We start from the raw sequence: 19413 nt of genomic DNA on the forward strand, positions 1-19413 counted from the left end.
TATGTACCATTGGTTGTTACATGAGGGTATCACTTTTACATCTTTTCACTCAACGCAATATATTCATTATTCACCATTAAACTGCTTATTCAATTTTAAAGGAAAACAAAACTATAAGTACTTTACATCGTTCAATCAGCTAAGGGGTGTGGACTCACACCTTAATATGTACATTTATAATTTCTCTCATAAATCTTACACTTAATTACACATCTCAATTGAGTATTTATATCTCAACATGACCTGCTGGGTGCTACAATATGTTACAAAGTACAAACTTTCAATCACATAATCAGATCAAGCATGAGAAGCATTACAACATTTTTTATTCAATGAATGAAGCACATTTACATGATTGACATTAAATTAAAAGCACATCTGCAAAAAACACATGGGACAAAGTAAGCAAAGCAAATCTTGTGTTAAGGTTATTGTTGGTATAGGATGAGTGGAAGAAGCCACAAACAAAGTAGAGCAATATATGTAAAAGTCTCATGGATGTAAATTGATTTCGGCATGTTTTTACAACAGATTGTAAAGGGACTAGGGAGGGATGGTTACCGTAATCTTTTTGGTCACTAAGCGAGACCCCAGCAGCAAATTCTATACTCAGCTTCGCTTCTTGGTAGCTTCATTTTGTCTCATTGTCCTGCATCCCACTTTCAGTTCTACAATCATCGCTGGAAACAGTTGCCTCCTCTTTTGGATTGTCGTTTACTTTATTCTTGGGCGTGTATCCCGATTCCCTTCTAGCTCTACGATCCTGAAACAAGATAAAGAAACTTTATTAATGAGTAAACAAAACAACTTCCTGTTGTGAACATTAAATGTCAGGGATGCAATGTAAGGTCTTCATTGAACTTCCAAATTAAAGAAAACCCAAACCGCAGGTAGCATTTCTTAATTATTCAACAATTATGATACTGAGGTCATAGCAGAAAAGCTCTAACCTCTTTGTAAGGGGATTCTTCAGCTTCAAGCATGTGTACAATATGTCCCATTTTAGGCCGCTTTTGTGCATTTGAGTCTGTGCAGCGCAATGCTACAATAAGTACTCTCTTTAGGGCCCTTGAATTCGGTTTCTCAGGGAGTTTGGGATCCAACACTCCCTCTGCATTTCTGTTACCAACCATCTTCTTTAGCCAGTCAACTAAATTTACCTGAAACTTTCAGCTTTTCAGTTTACAAGTGAAAAAGACAATATCTAAAGAGTCTAAAGACTAACATCTCAAATGCAGTTTTGCAACAGCAGACAGAACAAACCTGCTCCAATGGCCGACTATAATCAACAGGATTCCTGCCTGTAATTACTTCCATTATAAGGATTCCGAAACTATACACATCGCTTCGTTCATTCAACATGCCAGTACTTGCATATTCAGGAGCTACGTATCTGTTGAAAAGATTACATGTAAGGGAACATATGGAAGAGTTTACCAAAGAAAGAGAAATGTGAACAAGAGAGAGTGTACAAACCCGAATGTACCCATTACACGAGTCGTAATGTAGTTGCTATCAGAGTCAAGGAGTTTAGCAAGTCCAAAGTCAGACACCTTTGAATTCCATTGCTTGTCAATCAAAATATTGCTCGATTTAATGTCGCGATGAACAACTTTGGGTTCCAACCCCTCGTGAAGATAAGCTAATCTATATTGAAACATAACAGTTCTAAGTCATGACCAACTAAAAACAATTATGCCAATGAATTAAAAGGAATTATATCCATAAATTGGAATTAAATTATCCTTAAAAAATAAAATAAAATAAAAAAGCCCACCAAAGCCAATTAATTACACATAATAAAAGAACATAGAGTTAAATAATGCAAGTTAATTTGAAGGTTATTTTACTTACCCTTTTGCAGTTCCAAGAATTATGTTCATTCTAATTTCCCAAGTGAGAGGACTACAAGGTCCAACATCGCCATGCAGCCATTGCTCCAAGTTTCCGTTATCAACGTACTCATATACAAGCATTCTGTTAGAGGCGAAAACTCACTTCATTATAATCAATTTATAACAAAAGAATATTACTATATTAGGGCACAAATATAAGAAGAGAAGAGAAGAGAAGAGAGTAAATAAATACCTATGAGCACCTTCAGCACAATACCCGAGCAACCTCACCAGATTCTTATGCCGAACTCGCCCTATAGCTTCCACCTCAACCTTGAACTCTCTCTCAGCTTGACCTCTAAGGTTCCAATTCAAATTGAAGTTGTAGTACACATTCAACACACTAGAAAAGATAAAAACAAAAATAAAAAAGCTTACTTATTATTGAGCAAATTCTTGATGGCAACATGAGTGTTGTCGTTGAAGATGCCGTGGTAAACAATCCCGTAGCCTCCTTCGCCGATAACGTTGTCGTTGGCGAAGCTATTGGTGGAAGCTTCAAGCTCCCTGAGGGTGTACCAGTGTCCCCAACCCAAATGCGAGACCTCAGGGATCACCGTAGGAGCCTGCTGATTATGCTCCAATGCCTCTCCGCTTCCGTGATTCGATTGCGAAGATGACCTCACGAAAGCCCGTTCCGGGTACGATATTCTGTGGTTCTTCCCAATCTCAAACTGAATTCTCTTAAACCCCAAAGCCGCGTTGTTGTAGTTGTTGCTTTCTTCTGCTTCTGGTGGCGGCGGGTGAGGGTCCGGCTCAGGAGTGGGGTCGGGCTGGCAGGGAAGCCCAACGGGCTTGGGAGAAGAAGACGAATGGGTGGGCTCTATCTTGATTTCTTGGATTTCTTTGGAGACGTCGGGAATGGTGTGGCGGTTTCTCTTATTGGTTGTGGAGAGCTTGGAGGCGAGCCAGAGGGAGATGAGGACGAGGATGAGGACAATGGCGGCGCCGACGCAGACACCGCCGACCACCCAGAGGCGGAGACCGAAGATTGATGTTTGCTTGGAGAGCTGGTCGTTCATTGTTGGCGGTGTGAGGTGGTCGGGCATTGGGCTTCAGTTAACTTAACTAACAGTAATTAAGTTAACTAACTGAGTTAATGCTTATGCTACTGAAGACGAGTTTGAGTGGTGAGAGTGAGGAAGGAGGAGGGAGAAAGTGAGTGTGAATGGGAGTGGAGGCAAGCTGGCATGATGGGACATCTTGAAGAAGAGAGAGAAAGTGAATGATGAAGAAAGAGGAATGTGTGTTGAGAGTGGCGATGACGCGGGGTCAAATTTTTGCTATGTTCGATCCCATTTTATCCTGACATCGCCATCGCGGGTGGGTTCTGACAGCTTCTCTTATCGTGGCCTATTATGCCACAGTTAAGGCAATATGCATCTAGTAGCCTTTCATATTTGAAGCTAATCCACGGACGCTCTCCTCTCTTGATCCAGAAGCCTGAATTTGTAGTGGTTTGGTGGCATCTCTCGCTACTTCGAACTTGAGAAATTCTCTCATTAGTACACCATCCACTATTGGGTTCTCGACTTCTGCCAATATTCTCATCATATTGCCTATGGCTCTAGTTGTTTTCACTCTCATATAATCAACTGGAACTCCATGTACTTGAATCCAGAATTCCATGTATTCATGACTTACCTCATAGATTGAAACATCTTGAGACTAATACTGCAGGTTTATTAGACTATCCCTGATATTCCACGAGCCGTTGTGGAGAATCTTTAATCCATAGGTAATGTTTTTAAAGCTAATGAGCATTTTATTTCTCCCTACTTCTGTGATAGCCACTCCAGTCGGATTGTCTCAGAGACCGAGTAAGGTCTTTTTGCATATCTTAAATTTTACTTCTTTGTCTGATAACACTTTCTCCACTAAGTTGAGATGGTCTGGAACATATCCTGCATTTCTGTTGAGATTGGAACGCGAAGAAAAACAAGAAGGAACAACAAAGAAGAAAGAAAAGAAGGAAGAGGAGGAGGAGGAGGAGGAAGGAGGATGCTGGCGACGAATGTTACTTAGTGAGGGTGATGATGGGTGGAAAATCTATGGGTGAAAAACTCTCGGTGAAGGGCTTTAAGTAAAGGGTTATTGCTATTCTTAATTCTTCCTCTATCCTGGTATAATTAATATATGGTCTAAGTGATAGAATGGTAGAATGGTTCAAGATTTGGTTATGTTTGTGTTGGGATTGTGCTTAATTTGCTTGTTTGGAGTTAGTGATATGTGTTTAAGGAATGGTCAATGCTATTTGGTCAGGACCTGACGTTCTAGGTTGACTTTCCAGACGGGAGAAAATCTCTCCCAATGAGAATTGCATTACCAGCTTCAGCTTGTATCCCTAAGTATAGAACTCCTCGTAAAAATAAAGATAAAATAAATAGTATAAAAATTATATACAATTATTTGTTTTTTTTTCGTTTATATAAAGGTGTAAAGTTAATGGTCCATTGTAAAGGGTCTATTTAACTATTTAGTTAGTTACATATCACCTTTTTTTTTTTTATCCTAAAGGGCATTTTGTTATTCTTTCAAAAGCATAATAGTAGAATCATAGAAATAAACGGGAACTCTATCTATTTCAGTTACAAAAGTTTTTTTTTTTCTCTTTAGGGTTAGATATTTTATAGAAATATTATACAATTTTGAGATTAAAAGAAAGGATAAATTACACCCATAAATAACACGCTCTCCGCACTGTACTTTTTATATTTCAACAGAAAAATGCCAACAATGTAACTTTAAGTAATGAATTAACATTGCGGTCAAGGGCAAAGATAGATTATTAGGGATGGAAAAAAAAAATTATTACTCCTTTACAATTTAAAATACAGTTAAAAACACACTGAATATTTTTTTTTTTTTTACAGAAATCCTCTTTGCCCAAATTATTAGGTTCTCATAATATGCTACTTTATTTTCTTTATTATTACTGCAACTCCCCAACCGGTGCCTCATTGAGCCACAAGAAATGAATGAAGTCATATAACTTTGCGCTTACACTAACCTGCTCATAAATGAGGGAAAAGGAATTCAGATTCAAAATCATTCAAGAAAAAAATAAAATAAAATAAAATAAAAGAGAAGCATAGAATAGTTTCTGTGACCTTGTATGGAGTAGGATTAAGCCTCCTCATGTGATCAGGTCGCATTTGTTCAAGTTGCTGGATGCATCGCTCCCTAATGTCCCTTAGAGTTGGCAAAGTTTCCCGTCTTTTATCTTCAAAATAAAATCATTAAGTTACTTAATTGCATATCTGAAATGCAGATGAATGATTGCTCATAAGCCATTTCAAATACTTTTGAAAACCTGATAACACATGATCATTTCATTTCATGTGTGAAATGATACATTTGACAACTGTATCATTGCCATATGAGATAACATCTTTCATAAAATTCTTTATTGTCTTAGCTTATGGTGTAACAGCGTGTAGCAAACGTAGCATGCAAACAAATTACAATAATTAATAAGAAATCATTGAAGTGGAAAGAAAATGAGGGGAGGAAAATGGACAAAGCTTCACATTTCAACCTCTATTTCCCTCCAAAATAAAAACTCAAATATAGCTGAGCATACAGAGAATTTTAGTTATCAATGACCACCAAATTGATATCCAGATTTTTGGTAATTTGTTCTCACCTGAATTACCAGGCCAGTAGCACCTTAGAAGCTCCTCAACTTGCTGTGGCACCACATATGCCCTCTTGGATTCTTGGAAGGGATGACGGCACAGGATCCTTTCTCCCACCTATGAATTATAAGAATAACTAAATAATGTTTGTGCAACCATTTTTTAACTACACATGGCTAGCCAATAGGATTAAACCATAGTGTTGCAAGGGCATGAGACAATTCAATAACACAAGGCTTCCTGATCATTAATTGATTTTAGACTAAACTTGCTGATAGTCCCTCAAAGATACATGTGATATGATATCAATTGAGTACTCAATTTACTCCCTCAAGAATTCACGTCGTATCAATTTAATTCTTAAAAGATTTTTTACATCAATTTAGTCTATGAAAAGGACACCAAGTAGATACCATATTCATTCTTTTAAGGAATAAATTGACGTAGAATTTACTTTTTTCAGGGACTAAATTGATGTAACAAATCTTTGAAGAACTGAATTGATGTGATGTATTCTTTTAGGGACCAACTTAACGTCAAAAATCTTTCAGGGACTATACTGAAGTCGCATGTATCTTTACGGAACTAAATAGATAATTTAGTCTTGATGATTTATATTATTCAACAGAGTGAAGAATAGCCACTGGATATAGCTTTACATCAATGAAAGTTCACTATCAATAATTGCACAGAAAAGGGGTATTCTTTGTCCCGTTCACCCTAAGGAAAGGCTGGACCAGAGGGACCTTATCAGTGTGGCAGAGAGACGAGAGTAACTCAATAGATAAATAAGTACAGGCTTCAACCTAAACATTACAATTTTCTTGTTCTTCTCGTACTACAACCGGGTTATTCTACCCAGGGAAAAGAAAGAATATAGTATGATCCACAGTGTAAAAAAAATACCTTAGGAGATGGTTCATTTTCCCCAGTCATGATGTCTACCAGGGGATAACCTTCTTTACCATACAACCTATAGCTTCGCTTCTTACATGGAATAGAGACCTAGATTGCAGAAGGAACAAAGAAAAGGATTATAATTGACAATCAGCATGTGATTACAATAACATTTACAATTCAGCATATTCAAACCTTCGACACATCTTCAGAAAGTTTGATACGAGGCTGATTATTTATGTCAACCAACTTGAAAACTACACCTAAAGCAGCTTGAGCATAACATGTGACCAGGTATGTACCAATTCCAAAGGCATCAACCTCATGACCCTGTAGAGTAAATCAAAATCAAATGGGAAGGGTAGGATGATCAATCATTTACCTTTGTTAATTTTTCAAGACACAATAACCAACTAAGTCCCATTATTGAGGCCAGACCTGTTGTTAATCCCCCCGCCATTTTTTTCCAAATCACTAGATAAAATTGTTTTCATTACGGGTAATGATACTTGCACAACCAATTTGGCGTAAACTTTACACACCTAAGATCTAAAGGTAGAGAGAGTGGGTAAGTGAGAATCAAGTGGGGTCCATAATTAATCTAATGGTGATAAAGTTGGTGTGCAAATGAGAAACACCTCTTTGAACGTAAAGATATTGTTCATACCTTGGATCAAGCTGTCCGACCCGTGATGTTCTACAGACAAAGCAACCGACCTCTTCAGGTCAGGACAACCCGACCTCTTTCCAAAGAGCTCGGCCAAATCATCAGAAAAGCCCAAAGAAGGGCCCAAATAGAGGAACACGCCCCAAATCCTAAGGCAGCCCAAGCCTACAGAAAGAAGGGCGGTTCCCTTAAAGATAAGATGACTTCGCTCGAAGATAAAAATAAGATAAAATAACTAACTTATCTTATCTAAAGGAAGGTCTTTCTACACCATTATAAATACACTGGAGCACCCAGGTATAACTCATACTCTGATTCTACTCAATACCTGCTTAAGACCCTTGCTAACTTAAGCATCGGAGTCCCTTGCAGGTACCCCCCACCCTCCAGGGACGTAGGATCAGCACCATCACCAAGTCAGACACAACAGCACCGACCAGCACAGAAGATCTCGTCCGAGATCGACCCACAGTTTCAGGTAACCTTCGGAACATTGGCGCCGTTGCCGGGGAACCTGTAAGTCATCCCAGCACCATGGCGGATGACCATGACAACAACCACGACTCAGATTTAGAGGATAGAACGCCGCATAAAAACGCGAACACTACACCAAAAGATACTCCCCAAATCAACAAAAAGAACTCCCCAAGGAAGCCGTCAAGGCGATAGAGCTAGCCTTCTCACCCTCCAATTCCTTTTCTACCTTCGCCAACTTCACCTCCAACTCCTCCTTCAGACCCTTGATCCGATCAAACTCCAATTTAGCCTCTTCCATGAAGGATTTCGTAGCATGAATCGGGATACCCTGAGCAGTTCGGAAAATAGCCACACCCATATGTGCCATCTTCACACTATTTTTGGTGATGAAATCTAGGTGCTGAAAAAGGGACACATCATCCATGGAAAGCGCACTGTAAGGGGCAATTTGCTGGTCGACAAACTCGACAACATCAAAATCCGGGACATCCAGGTTAAAGGGCTCAGATGTTTTCTGCTTTTTTGAAGAAGGAGCACCAGAAGCAGCAGTAGAAGTTTGTGGAGGATCTGCCAGGCGAACCCGAGGAGTAGGGATCACCCTCCTCGGCCCGGGGGAACTCGGCACGGGCGATTTCATGATGTTTTGAGAAGACCCCTCCCCAGCCGCCTTGATCGAGATGTTTTGTGCAGCGGCTGCCTTCCTGGCTTTTTTGAAAGCCTTCATGGAGTCGTCGTTTTTCGACATTTCTGAAAAACAAAAAAGATAGAATCAACAAACAAAAGTCATGGATCACAGGGGTAAAATAGAATAAAATAACACGTCAGTCAATATCCAACACTTTTCGGACTAAAGATAGGTCTCCCAGAAATTTCTTAGTATCCAGATGCGAAGGCTCCCCCCAAATATCCTCCAATACACTCACAAAGGCCTGTTCGACCCCGTCCAATATCTCCCAAGTATACCGAGACACCATGACATTCTTTTGCCACTCAAGAGGAAAAGTAGGTTCATCATTTTCATCAAGAAAAAAAGGGGCGAACCACCTCAACAGCTCGAACTTTAAAGAAATAGTTTTTAAAGTCCTTAAAGGACTCATCATAAATGGCAAAGACTTTGTGCCCTTGAGCAGATCTAAAGGAAACCCAAGAAGCTTTCTTTTTTGAAGAGGCCCCAAGCTTGGCCGAAACAAACAAATAGAGGAAAAGAGTTAGAGAAGGCTTGATGCCTAACTCTTGACACAGCGGCTGAAAAATTTTTATAAAACCCCACGAATTGGGATGAAGCTAGGATGGAGCAATGTTACAAGACCACAACAAGTCGGTCTCAAAAGCGGAAAAAGGAAAAGTAATGTCCAACAGACTAAAGAAGTATTCATAAGCATAAAAATAGGGACGCTCGCCCTCAACTGAAGTAGGAAAACAAACTCTCTCATTGGAATCAGGCGCTACCAGCTCGTAATTCCCTTCCTGGGCACCACTACCACAAACCCTATGGTGTTTTCGCAGCTCTCTACAGAAGTCGGAATCCACCACTGAAAGACATAGAAGAACCATGGAATCCACCCAATCGGCCATGCCCTCAGGGACTTGGGAAGACATCTCAACAATATTCTTGCGAGAAGCCATAAGACCAACTAGTCCTACAATAAAAAAAAGAATATCGGATTACTAAAACACATCTCGGACAGCAGCAAAAACAACTCGACTACACAACCCAGCACATTACAAGCAACAAAACGAGTCCCCAGGACTTACACTAAAAATCCTGGGGCACCATTTGGGGGCAGCCACAATACAAGAACCCAAGAAGATTTACAAGATTCACACCCCAGCAACAATCCTTCCCTTTCAAACCAGAAACAACAACCGAAGCAGAAATCATCAAGAAAACATCGTCTTCATCAAAAGAAACTACCAACAGAACCTAAAACCACTAAAGGAGCAACCTTTTTTCAAGCAGCGACAACATGCAAAACCCTAGAGACACTAAACGGAAGGGCGAAAAGAGGACCAGAACACGTACATCACAGCAGCAGTCAAGCACGGCAATATGAAAAGATTCAAGGAAGGGCCCAAAGAAGGGCCCAAATAGAGGAACACGCCCCAAATCCTAAGGCAGCCCAAGCCTACAGAGAGAAGGGCGGTTCCCTTAAAGATAAGATGACCTCGTTCGAAGATAAAGATAAGATAAGATAACTAACTTATCTTATCTAAAGGAAGGTCTTTCTACACCATTATAAATACACTGGAGCACCAAGGTATAATTCATACTCTGATTCTACTCAATACCTGCTTAAGACCCTTGCTAACTTAAGCATCGGAATTCCTTGCAGGTACCCCCACCCTCCGGGGACGTAGGATCAGCACCATCACCAAGTCGGACACAACAGCATCGACCAGCACAGAAAATCTCGTCCGAGATCGACCCACAGTTTCAGGTAACTTTCGGAACAGATATCATTTTCCTTCCATTACATCATCCACTCTTACACAAACGGAAACAAAACCAATCAAAAAGAGGATATCTTCTGAAGAAAGTAATGTCCTCTATATTCTCTTTAATAAGTCAGCATTACACATTTGGATTGAGAACTATCACTTATTTTGCCAGTAGACTCACCAAAGAGACTAGATTTTTCGATTTGGGCTATCTGGCTGGGGGTTACGGTCTATTCACCTTTAACTAGTTTTGTTTAGTTGCAGATTAAGGACTGGATAAGGCAAAAAGTAAATTGAAGGAGGCAAATCAGATAGTATACATAGTTCCTGAGCACTTATTATAGTAACCAAATGTCCAAATTCAATTCTATATTATTAACATCATCTGGTGCTAGGAATCCAGGATACAGCTTCCCATTTGATAAAAAATCGTAAGTTCTACACTTAAATAACGAGGTTTTTAAACACACCTTAATTTATTGATCTTTTGGTTAATAGACAAAATATTTCTAGGATTTAAAGGTCCATTTGGAAGTTTTAAGGAGAATGAAGATGAATGATGAATTATGGATACTGAAATGGAATGAACATATTGAGGGAGTAAGATAACCATCATAAGATTGTGCCTCGATGTTGTAAAACATAAACCCAGAAACTGACAGATAACCGAGGTACACAAATATGCAACACCAACATAAGCATACTTTTACTCTATCACTATATTACTGCATTTTATGCACACTAGTTATCTCCACATACATGTTATATGTATCAATTTACTAGAATTTATAATATTGAAAATAACTACTGTCAATCAACTTTTCATCTATATATTTTTTTTCTAGGAAAAAAGCATTAGAATAACTACCCACCCAATTTAATCTCTAACTTTTTAGGATAGAATTTACATTGTTGTAAACACAAACATGAACACAGCTTAACTATTAAGCTGCTGAATAAATAGGCAGAAAGGTACAGGTTCAAGTTAGTAATGAATACTTACCTGTTTGTTTAAAGCATCTATAGTTTCCTCATTGAGGTCATTACTAGCAGTGATAGCCATCTTCCCAAATTCAGGCACTGCAAATTCCTTCTCAATGGAACAAAAGAACTTCCTTGCCTCACAAGACAAATATGCAAGGTCACCAGAGTCCAATCTAATGCCTACAGCTTTGTATCTGCACAGGAAATCATCCAAAACTTACTGAATGACAAGGGAGAATCACATGGTTCTTTTCTTTTCCTTTTTTTTCCACTCCCCTTATTTCTTTTGTAATCAGGAAGAGGCAGGTTACTATGATACTATTTGAACCAATGCATTATAAATTACTGCCCAGTGCATGTAAGAAGGAATATTACAGTCAATTAACAGCTACAATATTTCATATTGAAAATCACAAACATCATAGCAAGCCATAAGCTAACTATAATGTCTGCAATACCTTACGCTACATATGGTTTTGAGAAAACTATAAGGAAATAGTTACACCCTTCTGAAAAGCTATAGTTTTTGGCAAAGTGCCAAGTGCATAATCCAACCAGAACTACGTAGAAAATGATTTAAAACTTTTTAGAAGGAGATAATAGCAGTAATAGACAAGAGAAACTTTCTCTCATACCCTAAATCCTGGAGAGCTAAAGCTACTGCACAAAAATTAGGGATTCCACTTCTCATGACCTGTCAAAAGAAATGAAATTATCTCAAGAAATAGCTTGTCTAAGAAGAAACAAAGGAATGGACAAAAGAAATAAGAAATTTATGAGTAATATAATAAAAAGAAAAAAGGAAAAAAGCTTGTCCAATTCAGACGTTGAAGAGTCAGATGTGTTAACAACATTTAAGTCAGAAATAAAAGGTAGCATTTGGAAGGGAGATAGAGGCTGAGACAAAAACTAAATTAAGTTAACTTAGTTGCATGTTCGTTCTGTCCTGTCGCATCGCAAGCACTTAGTCGCATCACTGCTGGTCCACCATGCCGCCTCTGTTCCCTGTGCTCACCGCACCGCCGCTGTTCCAGTTCCGGGCTGAAGAGAGTTTGAGTTCCTGATCTGTGCTCCCTCCTCTCGAGGAGCTCCAAAAACTGAAGATTCTCACCAGAGCACCTAAGCTCTACCCTGACACAGTCCGCTCCCTTCCCTATTCAGTGGCGACGCTGTCTCCTCTCTTCTGCCTCCCTCTGTTCCCTCTTCTGCCCCCATGTTCTCTTTTCTATTCTGATTTTGAAAATCCTCTAGTTTATTAGATTGTTGAATATGATTTTGACATATGTTTATGAGATTATTGTTTTTGATATTATTGTTGTTGGTGGTGGTGGAATTCGGAGATGGCAGAGGTGTGGTGATTGGGCGAGAGGTGAAGGCTGTGAAAGTTTTGGTAATGGAGAGATTGTGAGGAGTAGACTTGAAATATGAAATTTCAAATGAGGACGTTTTAGGAAAGAAATATTAGTAAAGTTTTAGTCTCCGTTCCCAAAAGTTTCAGTTCCCTGAGTCCTAACTTTCTGGAGGTATTGAAGGGACTAAAATTTTGTATATCAAGACTGAAATTTTAGTTCCAATCTCTGACCACCAAACATAATACGAGTCCCAGTCTCAATCCCAGTATCTCAAAACAAACACAGCCTAAAGGACCTTAAAGAGACTTTTACACCTATTTGAGAATGTCAGCATTTGTGCGTTGTACCCCAAAGTTGAGTCTTACACCATCCAATCAATACCCAGTCTTAAATATGAGAAGTTGGCAAATTGAAAATCAATATTATACATATGTTCAGAGAAAATAACGAGGCGCCTACACACAAATGTCTTAGAACAGATCTCATTCATTCATATTGCAGTTATTTGCCCTCAAAAATCATGCAAGCTGTGTGATTCGCCTATTATCTCTCAGCCAAATCGATACAGACCCCAGAAGAACTGATTCCCATCATTTAGCTTATAACAAATTCTTAGTTTTATTCTCAATTATTGCAGACTAAAATATAAATCATGATTGGGAAACAGATGCAATTCATAGTATCCCAATTAAAACATAAACATTCTGTTTTCGTTTCACGAAAGATATAAGGAAAGATAAACAGAAACAACACCTTAGCCTTGTCCCATTAGGTGGAGTTGGCAAAGAAATCATAAATCCAATTCCATACTTACTAGACATTGCTGGATAAAAGGATGCTCAGATGATATATATAATGTTTAAGAAACAGACTGTTGCAAAGAAGATACTTACATCGTATGTATCCACAAGGGCAAGAAAGCTATCTGGAAATGCCAGTGCATATGATGTGAATGCTGCCAACTCGCTTTGATTGGTCTCACCAAAAATGCCACACAATGAACTTGACCACTGCACATTGGGAACACGGATTAGTGAACTATGAATCTATGATTACATCACCTTGGATCTTTTAAGAGTACATAATATAAAATATTCTATAATAATAATAATAATAATAATATTTGTGGAACATTTCCAGAGCAGAAGAGTATATTGCCCGTGCATAGGCATGATCTGAAAGACTAAAAGCATCTTTTAGCCACTGTACTAGATGTTGCTTTATTTTAATCATGTGAACCTAATATAGTGCTAATCAGTTGCATTTGCCAGTTACCTTACATATACAAAGTCATAAGTCTTTCTATAATAGATTGCTATGCATACATTCATGCCATCACCGGTTGAATGTTTTCTTCAATTTCCTTGGTCTTCTAAATAAGAATTCTTTAGTTATGTTAAAAACAACAATATTTTGGCTTCCAAAATTCATGCCATAACAAACCAGAATAGGTAAAATTCTCTAGAACAATGCTAGCATATGCAGTAGTTAACATGAATATCCGTTGTGTGCAAACATTGACTTTTACATTACAGAGTTTATGTATAAACATTTGATATGCATTGATTTAATAAAGAAAAGAGCCTACCATGTTTATATCTTGGCATAAACAATAGAAAAAGAACTATAATATAAAGGCAACATTATGATCTAATCCTGGCACCTGTATTTTGTTCAGCCATGTTTGAACAAGACTAACGAAATTTTCACAAGTACTTGAACCATCTTTCCTACTAAGTGACTTGTCTATAATCTCATCAAGGCTCTGCACATGACAGCACAGACAAGGTACACATAGAATTAAGTGAAATTATATACCAGGAAATGTGACAGGTCACATAAAAAATAATGATGCCACCAAAAGTAATCACATAAAGATTAACCTACCAAAGGCAGTTCAGCTTGTTTGGCAACGATATTTATCAAAACAAACTAGATTGAAACTCCATTAAAAAGAAAAATAAATAGTTTAAAGTTTCATCTTCTGTAATTTTGCAGTTTTGCTTTGACTGCACATTGTGGAAGAATAACATTTATATCTATATTCCCACTAAACAGCAATTCTCCATTAGTTATCATGGACTTTTGCACCCACTAAAAATTTGGAACTATTCTTTCACAAACTAATTTAAAAAGAGAAAAAAGCTATGCTGGGATTGCCTTTGAAAAATCTCTTAAGAAATATCAAACAAATTTAAAAAGCTTCAGTGAAATGGTTACACACCATATATGAGCTAACAAAGGCATGGGAATGAGTACCACGTAGGGGTATCCCAAATAACTTTCCAGCTGCAACATTGCTGATTAGGACACATGAAAAAGTCACAGATGCAAAGTTTAGAAACCCAAATAATGATAACAAAGAAGATCATGGATTTCTTGAATCTTGCAACATGATAGTTTTAATTTTGATAAAATAAAGTGATTTTGGTTAGAGATGCCACTCAGCAGATTTAGCACTACTGCAACACTAAACTCTTCAGACCTGTGATCATGGATTTATCAACATTGGGACTATACAACAAAAAGTCTACCATGTTGTTCTAAATGCTCTAATCAAATATTTCAGTTAGAATTATATTTGATGATATAATTGAAAACATATTGGAATATACCAACATTTTTTTAAGCATTGTAGTTCCACGAAAACTCAAGAACATTCTGTTAGAACTACATGGTATAATGAACATTTCCACATTGAAATTAAAAAAGCAAATAAATGCCGCTAGGAAATATAGGAAATAATAGCTTAATTGATTATTGATAGTATAATACCTGGTTGCATCAAACCCACCGATATAGCAGTACTTTGATGCACTTAGTCCCCCATCAGGACCCTGAGTATAATACAGTCAAAATGAGAATTTCATTTAATTTAATAAATACAAAAAGGCAATTTTTCCTAAAATTACACATTCAAAAGTGGTTTTAAAAAACTTTGTAACCTGAGCCCTTCTTAGTCCAAATTCAAGTAGAGTTTTGGATTTTCCAGCAACATTACGGTGTCTTGCGGCATTTGTAGAAACTAATGAGGCATAATTAATAAGATTCACAAATGGTGTTTCTAGCAATTGAACCACCTGAACAGTATAGAAAGTCAACGTAAGGTGAGAATTAAGTTGTCTAAAAGAAACAACTATATAAAAAAGCTTTTAGAGTGAGTATTTGATGGTAGCATGTACTCACGGCAATTGGACCTTCAACTCGCAACAGGGGTATCTTAGGAAAAACAACAGATCCCTCAGGAATAGCATACAACTCAACATCACAACAGTCAATTCCTCTGAGATAATCAAAGAATCCATCCTACAATAATAGTTATCAATTATAAATAACTTATGGTTTATATACAAGGGTTCCATACTAGAAAATGCCAGCAGCATTAAAACTTTTAACAGAATAACGGTGAATACAGTCATCAACCATGTTGTTTGAGACTTAAGCATAGTCCAATGCTATTATAAGAAACATTTTATAAAATTGTAAAAGAATGATAAATATCCCTTTAACAACCAACTGAAGAAATTGCCTTTGTCATAAGTACTCACAATACAAATAATTCTGATCTATCTAGACCTAGTTATTATTTCCTACACAAGTTCTACAATCTAATTGGTAATTACTATAACTATCATTTCCTTTATTGAAAAGTCTTCAACGTAACATCTGAAATGATAACAAGAGAAAAACTTTACTCAACACCTAAGATGAAATCATCCTACTCAATCCCACAATGAAACATTAATGTCATGGCCAAGAAAATAATCATAATTTGGTCTACCTCACACGAACCAGGTAAACTTTCCCTGATAAAATTGATCTCATCCTCTGTGAGTCTGAAATTAGCAATGAACCTGATGCATTCCTCCAAACCAGCAAAGACAGTATACTCTCCACCAAATGGATTCTTCCGAAAATATAAATCAAACCTGAAATCAAATTCAAATCTTCTAACATAAACACACACCACCATGCATCTAGACAAATTAATACTACCAAGTCCAATCTAATCTCCAAAATATGTTGATTATCCAGTAGCTAAAATACAAACACTAACCCTAAAGACTAAAATGAAAGTGTTCAATTCAGCAATAAATAAGTAAATCATTTCGAGCTAACTCAGCAACCAAAACACCAAGCAACAGAAGAAAATGCAAATTTAAAAAAGAAAAGAAAAGAAAAGGTAAGAACACTTACACAGCACGTTCTTGATGCTTGCCAGCTTTCCAGTAAGCGTAGGCCATGGTGAATTGATAAAGATCCGTGAGCAGAGGAGTGACCATGGGATTCGTCGGTCCATCTATGGCTCCAACACCGTTCTCCGTCACCTCCATTCTTCTTTGGAATTCGTGTCGCTCTTTCTCTTGTTCTGCTTCCACGTTTGTTCAGTTGTCTGTGATGCCCGGCGCTAGCTCTACTTATATAAAGTGAAATTACGAAGCGAGCGTGTGCGTGACGCAGAAATTAGAAGTAGAAACAAAGAAGCAAGAATTGAAGACTTAGAACTAAGACCGGTTTGAACTTTGAACGAGAATAAGAAAAAGCGGGAAGTAAAGACAAAATCACAAAAATCAAAGATTGGGAAATATAAGAGGAAAATAGTGAAGTGTTGTTTGGGTTATTTCGAATTAGTTTCTAGACTAAAACTAAATCGTGGCGTGCGGATAGACCCCTACCAACCTTAAATAAACCCGATGAAACCTTCACGTCATCAGGCCAAACTAACACCGGGTCTAACAACTGCGTTCAGCAGATCGGCAGCAGAAGGGTGGAGCGGCCGGAAGCATAGTGGAGCAAGCAGTGGTGGAGCTTAGTTCAGACAAGGATGCCCCCGAACTTTTTATAAAAAAATTAGTAATACTTTTTTAAAAGATAAAAAATAGTTCAATTGGTTTATATACTTTACTATGACTTAAAGTACCTAATAAGTTCAATAAGCAACACTTTCTCTACCTTTAAGTTTAAATATAAAAAATTAGATATTTTTATTTATTTAATTTAATATTATTTTATATTTTACTATTTATTTAATTTAATTTTTTATATGATAAAAAATAATAGAATATTCAATAAGTATTAATATTATTGTATTTGTATAAATTGATAAAAAAATTCAATAAATATTATAAATTTTAATATTTGTCCTTCTAACTTCTTCTTTACATATTCTATAGGATATATATTCCAATTTTTATATAAAATAATAATAAAAAATCAAAGAATTAATACATTTTTTAAGAAGAAGGCTAATATTTAAAAAGAAGAACATATAACTTTTACAATATCAACACCTGTAGATAGTTCTTCTACTTTAATGAATCACGAAGAAAGTGAGATACAACCTTCAAAAGTTCAAAAGTTACATCTGATGAGTTTGACCTTAATTTTTTGGAACAAGACTTGAAAACGGCTTTAAATTTGGCAATATCATCCAAATCAGAGAGATGAAATTAGACGAGTTTATCTTAAATAGAGTTCATATCAAAAGTTTTTTGACAATTATTTTCTATCATGGCCCCCCCCCAAAAAATTTGTTTCAAGTTCCGCTACTGGGAGCCAGGAAGGTAATGTATGAGAGGCAGATATTAACGGCGGCAGCGGCGAGTCTGGGAGGCTCAAAAAGTCAATGAAAAATGCGGTGATGAGAAGTTCGTGTGACTCAAACAGTGGCGAGAGGCTCATCGACGGTGCTGCCGGAGTAGTGGCCGCCGCAGAGAAACGAAGGATAAAGGGGAGAATGGAGAGAATGGAAAGAGGCAATGTGCGGCCATGTGGGTGGGGTGGTTGTGCGAAAGGGAATGCTGTGTGAAGGTGTGGGATCGAATTAAGATTAATTTGGTTCAACCGGACAACTGAGCTGAGAAATAACTTTAATTTGGTTGAATACTTAGACCGAACACATTTATTTGTATTTGGGTTTGTCACGTTTCGAGATCATTTAACCTAACTAACCTAAATATGTTAGGTAGCGTTTGTTTTTTGGACAGTACACAGAAACATGGACAATACTTGTTTAAAAAGTGTTTGAAAGCAGAGAGACATGGACAGTGGATATATTGTTTCCGAGACAATTTTTTATACTTTTGTGTCCACTCTTTTACGAAGGACAATGATGCACACGGAATTTGGAAGAATGGACACGGACAATTTTATAAATTTTGTTTTCTTTTTTCCACTATTACCCCTTTTTATTTTTTCTATTGCGTTGTTCAGAGATACTTTTTTTCTTCCTGTTCTTTCTCTATCTCTTTCTTTTCCAAGTACTCTTTTCTTTTTGTAGAATTTTTTATTGGAAGTAGATAATTCGTTGTTCAGAGATACTTTATATGCAAAAACTAATTGTTTTTTTCATGTAAAAATAGATTTTTTTAAAATTAATTTTTAATTAAAATTAATTTGGCTTATTAACTTAAACAAATTTTTTTATTAATCAAACTCAAAATTATTTTTTTTGTTAATCTTAACCATATGTATTCCTACATATTAATAATAATTTTTAAAAGAAAATAATTATATTTATAAATTTTATTTTAATATAAATACTAATATATTTTTTTATTAAAATTTTTTGCCTCTTCAAATATTTTTTTCAAGTTCCGTCTGTACTCCTACGTACTCTCATTTTTTATTAAATTAATTTGTATTGATATAGAAAATTTGGAATTACAGGACTATTTTAGTCATTTCATATAATATTTTAGTCTTATCCATGTGTATCCAAACATAATACTAGATATTATATTAGTGTCTTGTCCATCGTATCCAAACACAATACAAAAAAGATAATTTTTAGTGTCTCCGTCCTATTGTCTCCGTTTCAGTGTCATGTTCTGTCCTGTCTCTAAAAACAAACGCAGCCTTAGATCTTTGGGTCGAATTCCGGGATCGGAGTCCTAACACAGTACACACCACCAACAATGTGGTTTCGGCCTTTTGGGACTAATGTTAATGCCTCATGACATGGTTAATACTCGTGAACTTGAGCTTGGGTCGTTGGGCAAATGGAATAAGAAGAAAAAAAATAAAGTTTTATAGTTAATAAATTTAATGATTTTATATTTTTA

General features: G+C 36.9%; 2 protein-coding genes across 3 annotated transcripts; both read right to left on the reverse strand.

Annotated features, from left to right (window-relative positions):
* Window positions 1-121: 121 nt before the first annotated feature.
* LOC107479821 (probable serine/threonine-protein kinase At1g01540) lies at window positions 122-4227 on the reverse strand. Its single transcript, XM_052253979.1, has 7 exons — window positions 2274-4227; window positions 2089-2193; window positions 1855-1977; window positions 1477-1647; window positions 1264-1393; window positions 951-1160; window positions 122-763 (listed from the first exon to the last, which is right to left on the reverse strand). The coding sequence occupies exons 1-7, from the start codon at window positions 2942-2944 to the stop codon at window positions 632-634; spliced, it is 1542 nt and encodes a 513-aa protein (XP_052109939.1). The 5' UTR covers window positions 2945-4227; the 3' UTR covers window positions 122-631.
* Window positions 4228-4553: 326 nt separating this feature from the next.
* LOC107479807 (nicotinate phosphoribosyltransferase 2) lies at window positions 4554-17151 on the reverse strand. Of its 2 annotated transcripts, XM_016099914.3 has the most exons (16): window positions 17030-17151; window positions 16547-16763; window positions 16131-16278; window positions 15536-15655; window positions 15295-15429; window positions 15125-15186; window positions 14574-14649; window positions 14013-14114; window positions 13243-13359; window positions 11633-11691; window positions 11017-11191; window positions 6626-6760; window positions 6440-6538; window positions 5542-5650; window positions 5006-5118; window positions 4554-4905 (listed from the first exon to the last, which is right to left on the reverse strand). In XM_016099914.3, exons 2-16 carry the CDS (start codon window positions 16681-16683, stop codon window positions 4828-4830), a joined length of 1665 nt encoding a protein of 554 aa, XP_015955400.1. In that variant the 5' UTR covers window positions 16684-16763; window positions 17030-17151; the 3' UTR covers window positions 4554-4827. The 2 variants fall into 2 exon arrangements, with proteins under 2 accessions (XP_015955400.1, XP_015955394.1); XM_016099908.3 differs by having other exon boundaries at window positions 16547-17144.
* Between the last annotated feature and the right edge of the window lie 2262 nt (window positions 17152-19413).

Source organism: Arachis duranensis, chromosome 1 (genome assembly GCF_000817695.3).
Source record: "Arachis duranensis cultivar V14167 chromosome 1, aradu.V14167.gnm2.J7QH, whole genome shotgun sequence".
Lineage (NCBI taxonomy): Eukaryota > Viridiplantae > Streptophyta > Magnoliopsida > Fabales > Fabaceae > Arachis > Arachis duranensis.

Coding starts and splice junctions, on each gene's coding strand:
- LOC107479821 (XM_052253979.1), bottom strand. CDS start 2,944: ATGCCCGACCACCTCACACCGCCAACAATGAACGACCAGCTCTCCAAG. Junction 2,194..2,273: donor AAGAATTTGCTCAATAATAA/GTAAGCTTTTTT, acceptor TTGGAACCTTAG/AGGTCAAGCTGAGAGAGAGT. Junction 764..950: donor AAGAATCCCCTTACAAAGAG/GTTAGAGCTTTT, acceptor ATCTTGTTTCAG/GATCGTAGAGCTAGAAGGGA.
- LOC107479807 (XM_016099914.3), bottom strand. CDS start 16,683: ATGGAGGTGACGGAGAACGGTGTTGGAGCCATAGATGGACCGACGAAT. Junction 5,651..6,439: donor AAAATGAACCATCTCCTAAG/GTATTTTTTTTA, acceptor TATAATTCATAG/GTGGGAGAAAGGATCCTGTG. Junction 4,906..5,005: donor TTAATCCTACTCCATACAAG/GTCACAGAAACT, acceptor ATTTATGAGCAG/GTTAGTGTAAGCGCAAAGTT.